We start from the raw sequence: 8396 nt of genomic DNA on the forward strand, positions 1-8396 counted from the left end.
GAGGGAGTTCGGACGCCTTCGCGCGCTCCCCTCAGCGCAGTTCCCGCCCCGGGCCCGGGCCGGCGGCCGGGGCGGACGTTCTCAAGGGCGCTAAGCAGGCTGCTCGGGGTGAAACGCCGCAGCAAAACGTGGTTCTCGGAGCGCATAGCGTTAAGAACAGGTTGTTTCTTTCCTGTCTAAATTACTCAAATGGAAATGCAAGCACAGCAAGACAGATACATAACAAAACTGTTAGCTCTGTTGTGGCTCTGCCAGCCACTTACTGGCTTTGCTGCAGTTCAGTGTTGCCATCGTTATCCCCTTGCATTTTTGCCCAAGCGTTTATCACATTAGGACAAGCGACTGCTACTGCATCTCATCTGTCTGTCTGGACCCATTCTAATGGAAAACACATCAGAATCCTGCAAATTCCAGAATGGCCTGAATGTTGCTCCTTTGGCTCCTGTGAACTCAGCAGAAGCACTGCAGGAACCAGATCGAATTTCTGATCCATGTTGGATCTACTGTAGTATTTATTAGGTTTTTTTGCAATTGGTAGTATTTATTAGTTGGTGTTTAGTAGTTCTTTTAATGTAACGTATGTAGCCTACTTGCACATGTCTTTAACTTTGTATTGTCACTCCAAGGCCTCAGCATCTGTCTGGATTGGAGATCATTCGAGATCTATGTGAGGGGAGGCTGGAAGGCGGAGAAATTGGCTCAACAGAAATAACTTTCACTCCTGGGAAGATCAGAGGTGGAACCCACATAGCAGATACAAAAACAGCAGGGTATGTCTTTGTACGTGGATAATGACTGATCAGTAACTGCTCTTAACTGCTTTTGGTAACTTTAAAATTATGACAGAAGGCATTTTGGTAGCTTTAAAATCATCACACAAGAGCGTTGGAAAAAAAGAACATTACTACATGGGTAATGAGCCAAAATCTGTGCTGCCTGAGCCAGGAATATGTGACCAAAGAAACTTGAGTGTAGGCAGGATATGTATGAATAAAGTACGTGCAAGTGTAATAGTTTTAAAATTATAATTGATATGTAAGTTTAACACTGAATTAATGTTAAGCAAAAAACAGCTGCCCATGTATTTAAAACTTTATCCATTATTTTCTCACATTAGTATATTACATATCAGGTCAAATGCATCAAATTAGGTAAATATCTCAAATCTGTGGTATCTGAAATAATCCTCATCATGTAAAAAAGTAAATTTTGATATTTTACTTATGCACGTAATGGTACAATACTGGATACTAGTCTTTTGGAACTGGGAGAACGTTCTATCCATGGTTCTTTGTTCCTATGTTTCTTCTATCCTGTATTTCTGTGTTGGGTCCTTTGTTCTTGGATCTGTTGCAAAACTAATAAATGAGTTTAGCTACAGAAGGCTGATGTGAACAGTTGTTTGGAAGCATAAGCTATCTTAGGCATAAGTTAAAGTTTCCTTTCATTTAAGAGAAAATTTTTTCCAAGTTGCCATAGTATAAATGACCAAGCTGATGCATTTTACTTAACACGGAAGGCTTGAGTAAGCGACAATGCAGCAGAATTGGTAATTAAGCACAAGAAAAAAAAAACAAAAAACAAAAAACAAAAAAAGAGAAACGGTATGGTTCACAAACATTTGGAAGTTATTTAGAAAACAAAAACATGTTTTCATCAGTTCAGTGGTGATTACTGTTTTCACAATTCAAAATGATGTTGAATCATTTGTGACATAACTGTTATATTTTGCTGAACAAATTTACTTCTGGAAAATTTATTTTGGAGGTTTTTTTATTATGTATGAAATGTAGAGGGATTCAATGATAGGGGAATCTTGTATCTAAAGTGTATTTTCTATGCTCCTGAATTTTCTTGTGTGGGATGCTGACCAGCTTCTAAGCAATTTCGTAGTTTTCTAAATATTTTGCTATTAAACAAGTATTAAAATGTTAAAATTATTGCCTAAGCCTTTTCTGCTTTTATCATCTACTAGCTAAACTTAACAGTTTTCACAGTCCCATCAGTATACTGTCAGCTACATTACTTTTATTTCAAACAGGAATATTAAAGATGCAATTGCTGTGGAACAAAAACCTTCATATTTAGGCTTGCTAAGGACATGAAGTTTTTAATCAGTATTTTAAAGACTAGTAAGTTTATAGGTAATGTTCAAAATCAAATACTTATGTAAATGCTCTGGAAAGTTATTTGCCTTTGATATGTAATGAGTCTGTGGAATTCTATGGATTATGACTGCATGACGTTTGAGTATCTTATAATTGCTTTTAGGAGTGTGTGTCTACTGATGCAGGTAGCAATGCCCTGTGTGCTGTTTGCTGCTTCCCCATCAGAACTTCATTTAAAAGGTGGGACTAATGCTGAGATGGCTCCTCAGATAGACTACACAGTCATGGTAGGGAAAAATTTCTTTGGCTTGGTGCGTCTTTCATGCATATATGTGCAATGTAACTACTGTACTTCTGTTGCTCTTATTGCAAGTTTATTTGTAATTGGGGAATTAGACATAGGCATATTACACTATTAGTGTACTATCTGTAGAGAGCAACCAGTGTTTCATGAAATTCCCTGAAACAGCAACTAGTCTGTTTGCTTTTAACTGCTAAAGAAAATTTCACTTAAAATAAAACTTTATTCTAGAAGTGCTGTGAATTGTTAAGACTTCATCTTTCTCTTTCCATAAGAAAATCCTTTTACACAAAGTGTCATTCAGCGTGAAGTATGAGGAATGTCAAAGAAACTGTCTGGATGAGACTGGCTATCTTTTTTAATAATGTAACTAAAATTTTTGTATTGAACTTCTTTAATTGAAGACTATAAAATAATAGGACATTATAAATGCAAAATAGAGTCACCTTAATTTTTTAATGTATCCTTGTTTTTCAGGTTTTCAAGCCAATAGTTGAAAAGTTCAATTTCACATTCAGTTGTGACATAAAAAAGAGGTGAGTTACGGACACATGTGGCAGAGGCAGGCCTTTACTGAACCACTGTGTGAGCATGGAGGCACGCAAACAAGGTCCCCTGAATCAAGCTGAGGGTTGAATTTATAATAAATGAACTAATCTGTATTAGCTGCCCCTTTCATGTAGTGTCACCATACAATGAATGTGATAGGGTTCTTTCCTGTCTTTTTTCATTGCTGAGTCTTCAGCTGCTGTTTAATGTTTCCTGTGGAAAAACTTCCGAGGGAAGCACATGCTGAACAGGCACTCCAACTCCATTACTGAGCTTTTTCTGAGGTGCCAGTTATGTTGGTGTTAGGTAATTAATAAGATGTGTGTGATGAGGTAATACTGTTAAGAGAACATAATTCTATTGTAAGGCTTTCTAAGGCACACATTGACAAAATTCTTATGTACAGTAACAGAGAACATAAAAATGTATGATGAAATATATGAAGAGCCTTCTGGTTCTCTTCTTGGTTTCCTTGTGATCTTTGCATTTAATTATATCTGATTACTGTTTCTAAATAGGGGCTACTATCCTCAGGGAGGTGGTGAAGTTGTAGTCCAAATGTCACCAGTCAAAGAGTTGAGCCCAATAAACTTAACAGAACGTGGCATGGTGACAAAGATATATGGAAGGGCATTTGTTGCTGGAGCGCTGCCTATTAAAGTAAGTGCTGATAATAGCTCTGGTAGTATCCAACTTCATATATCTATATAAAATTGGACATAATCTGCTTAACATAATTCTATTGTTACTGTATTCTGCAGTCTTTCACATACAAACTAAGTAGCTTTATTAAATGGTTTCAGTCATTCAGGCTGTAGAATAGAATTTTGGATGTTTCTAAAATGCTTCATCTGCCCCCACCTGCCTGCAATTTAAAATTGTTATTTTATGTATTATATCTTGTAGAGTACATCCTGTTCATAATTGTGGTGGTGGTTTTATTTTAACAATCTAATGTCTTAAGCTAGTCAAGACTAAAATCAAATCTTTCTCTCTATGATTGGAGAAAAATTCTTTAATTTCTATTGATACTGAAGCTCCTACGTATAGCACTGTAATTGTCATTTGTTCAGCATTTAATGTTACCTTAAATTTGTGGGAAAATTCTCAGAAGAGATGATGTTCGGTGCTTGCTTATAGGGGTTTTATAACAATCTTCTGTTTTTCTAGTTGATAAAGTAGCCCCTTTATTCAAGGATCCACTGTAATAATTAGACTTATGAGGAAAAAGTATTACTATAGTTACATAATTTAATTAATGGGTTTACCTCTTATCTTGTTAGCTGGCAAAAGACATGTCAGCAGCGGCAGTGAGGTGCATCAGAAAAGAAATCAGAGATCTTTACATTAACATTCAGCCTGTTCGAGAACCTGATGATCAAGCCTTTGGGACTGGAAGTGGAATAATGTAAGATGAGCCCAAACTTTCTACTGATACCTGTAGCCTTGCTGGTTGATTGGCTAGACCTTGATTACATATCTGATAAATAAAGTGTAATGAGAGTGATTTTTGTTCTTAATATTGATTCTGTTTTTGCTGCTTAGCATTGTTGCAGAGACTTCAACAGGTTGTTTGTTAGCTGGGTCATCACTGGGCAAGAGAGGTAAGAGTTGTATGAACTATACCTTTTTCAGATTTAACTTAATGTACTATTAACAAATAGGAATCTGAAGTGTAACTTGGTCAGAGATCTGATGCTTTGAGTTTTGCATTTTTAAATGGATGTTGTTTAGTAAAACAGGGCAGTGGAAATAAGCAGATTTTAAACTTAGTAAATGGAGTCTTACACTTTATACTTCTAAACTGCTCCTGCCTAGTGATAAAAATTACAAAATCATTAAACTTACCTTTTATCAGAATGGATTGTTAAAGATCACTGAGTGGAAAATGCTTCTGGACTTTAAGAACATACAATCTTTGTGGTTTACCTGTGAAGTTTCATCACTGAGTCTAGATGTGTATAGAATAGAAGTTATTTTGGTTTTAAATGGTTTGAATAAAATATTTCTCTGACTGTAAGTGGGGCTACTTGCTTCCCACTGCTTAAGACAGATGAACTGTATGTTATCATAAGATGGGAGGGTTTTTTAAGCAGATATCTGAGGCAAGAGCATGGAAATAAAGTTTTAAAAAGTTGATAATTTCTTGATTTTTTTTTCCCTCCTTCTATATTTTTTAAATGTTAAATAATAATTGGCAGCATGCTAATCTTCTGGATTTCTCTGGTAGGAAAGAGTTCTGACAAGGTTGGCATTGAAGCAGCAGAGATACTGCTTAGGAATCTTAAACATGGTGGAACTGTGGATGATTCTCTGCAAGACCAAGTAAGGCTCCTCTATGGGTTTACATGAAGTTGAAGTAGCAAGAACATGCACGTATGTATTATTGTAAAGAATGTAAATCTGAACAGGCAAAGAATGAGATGTAGATTTCAAAGTTAGGCTGTATCTCCACAGGTAAGCATGGCTTTACATAATTAATTGATAGTTAGAAGTCTTGTGGTCACAACATCACTAGTATTAGCAAATTACCTACTGTTCTTAGGAACCACAAATGCTCCTGGCTTTGCACCAACACACTTAAATTTTCCCTTCCTGCAAATCTTAGTAGGTATGAAAGACAGAAGTAAGAATTGGCTTCTGTTTGGCACTCCATGTAGTGCAGTAAAAATAGCTCCCTGGTTACATATTGAGAATGATACTAAGTGAAGCTAGTAGAAAACAGAGTATCTAGGAGGTTTTCCTGTTTGTCTTGCTCACTTAGTTTCATTTGAGAATGAAGACCTTTCACCCTGCGCTATCTTATTTTCAATAATGGAGCCTCATAAGAATCTTGGGCTGTTCTAGATAAGATGATAATGTTACCTCTTAGCTGTAAACACCTGGCCACATGCTACTATTATGTAGTATAATAGGAAGTGTTTAGGTCTTGGACTCATCCTACTTTTTCCAAAACATGCACAGTACAATTGGTGGAAACATGCCACAGCTAGATTCAGTGTGTATGGGAACTACTCAGAGTTCCATGGCGCTTTACAGAGTACCTGTCATGGTGATGTTTGTAAATCAAATCAGATTTTTAAGTATCTGTCTGGTGAATACATGAACAGAAAGTGTTATAATTAAAAAAAAAAACCTTCCTGATTTTTTCTTTCCATGCAAAAGTAATTACCAATTGGAGTCTGACATGACTTTGAGGAATGTCTGGGCGGAGGGTTGAAGGAGAGCAAAGTTAAATGTTATAACAGAAATTCAGTGCCAAACTCCACTGTGGAAAAGTAGCAGCCGTTCTGTAATAGGCGTTACAGTAGCAATTTCCAAGCTTCTTCAGTCATGGATCACTTTTAACACTCAGCACCATGAACTCTTATGAAACTTGGCAGACCACATTTTTACATCTACAGACATTTTGCAAGTTTTTATTTTTTTGTTTGGGCATTTTTTGTTTTGTTTTAATCAATAAGCTCCTAGGATCTGAAGAGTTACTTAATTATTACCTTTCCCTCCCTTTCAGCTCATCATTTTTATGGCGCTAGCAAAGGGGGTGTCTAGAGTGAAAAGTGGACCAATTACGCTTCATACTCAAACAGCTATACACTTTGCAGAGCAGCTAACAAAGGTGAGTCCAAAACTTCAGGAAGTTTCACCTATCAGTTGTCATCCAGTAACTAGGAAATGTGAAGTTTAGCAGGCATTGTGAACAGAACTTGATCATGAAGGACAAGCACTGACAAAATAATTGCTACGATATTTATGTGGAAGTTTACATGTAGAAAGTGAACATAGTTTAGAGTTAAATGCCTTTAGAATGGTTAGATACTTTTACCACTTTTATTTAAATGGTTTTTCATGAAATCAGTCAAAGCTATAATACACATAAACACATGGCAACATGACTATGGGACTGAATATTTAAACTTGTGTATGTTATAACTTAATTAAAGATATATTTCTAATCCTGTTTTAGGCCAAATTTACTGTGACAAAATCGGAAGAAGAAGATCCCAGTAAAGATACCTACATCATTGAGTGCCAAGGAATGGGAATGATAAACCCAAATTTATAGGGTTTAAAAAAAAAAAAAAGCAGCAAGTTGATAAAAGCAAAACTCAACATACCTCAATGATGTACAGCACTACATTTCAGTGGATGTATAATATGCATGTGAACAGGAGGAGCCTTCTGTCACATCTGAGTGATTTCACTTCAAGGATGATGTCAAGTTTTTCCTTGGTGTGTTGAGAACCTGTGACATCAAAAAACACTTTTCTTTTGGGTTTTTCTTTTGGGTTTTTTTTTACTAGTAGCAGCAAAATGAGTACAGACAGGACAGCAAATAGAATATGTTGTATGTATTTGGGAGCTTCGATGAGAAGCTTTGAAAATTCAGATTCACCGAAGTACAAAATAACTATTCTAGTCTGGAAAAAATACTGATACATGCTTTCCTTTTGAAAAAAGTTATGAGCATGAAAAATTTAAGTTTTCTCTTTGGGAACCTTTATGTTATGAGGTAGATGGAATGAAGTGCACCATCAAATCTGTATTGCTGTTCTTCCTTAACCATTTTGCTTAAATTGCGTGTGAGGAAATAATAAAGCGGTACCACCATATGAAAGCCTGGTATTTATATTTGCTGTTACCTTAGCAGGTTGTGTTAGTGGGAGGTGGATACAAAGTAAGTTTTCAGAAGATTAATTTGTTTCTCTCTCTCCCCACAGAAAAAACCCACTCAATTCATAAAATAATGTTCTTTTAAATCTTCTCTTTTCATCTACTTTCAAAAAACCTTCTCAGGCAAGCTAAAAAGAAAAGTGCCACATTACATCCCAAGCATGAAATATTAACTTTATGGTATGATTGGATTTTCTATCTACAGTAGTCCTTGTTAGCATACTAACTCGGTCTACATTTTCACCAAGCTGTTGTGGTGTCTTCTTTTTAAAGGGAGTACTTAATTTCAGTTGAGATTAGGGAGCTGTTGAACACACACACACACACACATATATATATATACACACAAATATATACATGTATATGCACAGCACTGCATATACACACAGGTGTATTTAGGCATATAAAATCCAGTTGGGTTATCCCCCATCTGCGGATTGAGTAAGGAAGACCTTCCGCCAATCTGGCCTTGATAGTGCTACAAAAGCTTTTTCTGAAGTAAAAGGAAGATAAAAGGAGAGATAGTTCTTCGTTTGCAGAACAAATTATGTCCTGAATCACAGAGTTGGAAACACTTAACCACAACTATATAAATGTCCTCTGGAAGCTTGAATTGATTTCCAGGTTTTCCCCAGCCCAGTCTTCAGCCCTTGCTCCAAGATCTTTTTTCCCTCAGTTGTGCCTTCAGCTGATCTAACAGCTAAAGATGTAACTTGAAGTATGGTTTGTCTTACTCATTAAGATAATTGCATTACTGTGCATTT

The 8396-nt window shown here is 36.2% G+C and overlaps 1 protein-coding gene across 1 annotated transcript; it reads left to right on the top strand.

Annotated features, from left to right (window-relative positions):
• Positions 1-612: 612 nt before the first annotated feature.
• RTCA (RNA 3'-terminal phosphate cyclase) lies at positions 613-7189 on the top strand (the record flags this gene model as incomplete). Its single annotated transcript, XM_010285998.1, has 9 exons — positions 613-770; positions 2272-2395; positions 2887-2945; positions 3477-3618; positions 4242-4366; positions 4504-4562; positions 5189-5283; positions 6473-6577; positions 6926-7189. Coding segments are annotated over 9 exons (966 nt in total), but the record flags the coding sequence as incomplete, so codon positions are not given.
• Positions 7190-8396: the final 1207 nt, after the last annotated feature.

Source organism: Phaethon lepturus, unplaced genomic scaffold, assembly GCF_000687285.1.
Source record: "Phaethon lepturus isolate BGI_N335 unplaced genomic scaffold, ASM68728v1 scaffold26024, whole genome shotgun sequence".
Classification (NCBI taxonomy): Eukaryota; Metazoa; Chordata; class Aves; order Phaethontiformes; family Phaethontidae; genus Phaethon; species Phaethon lepturus.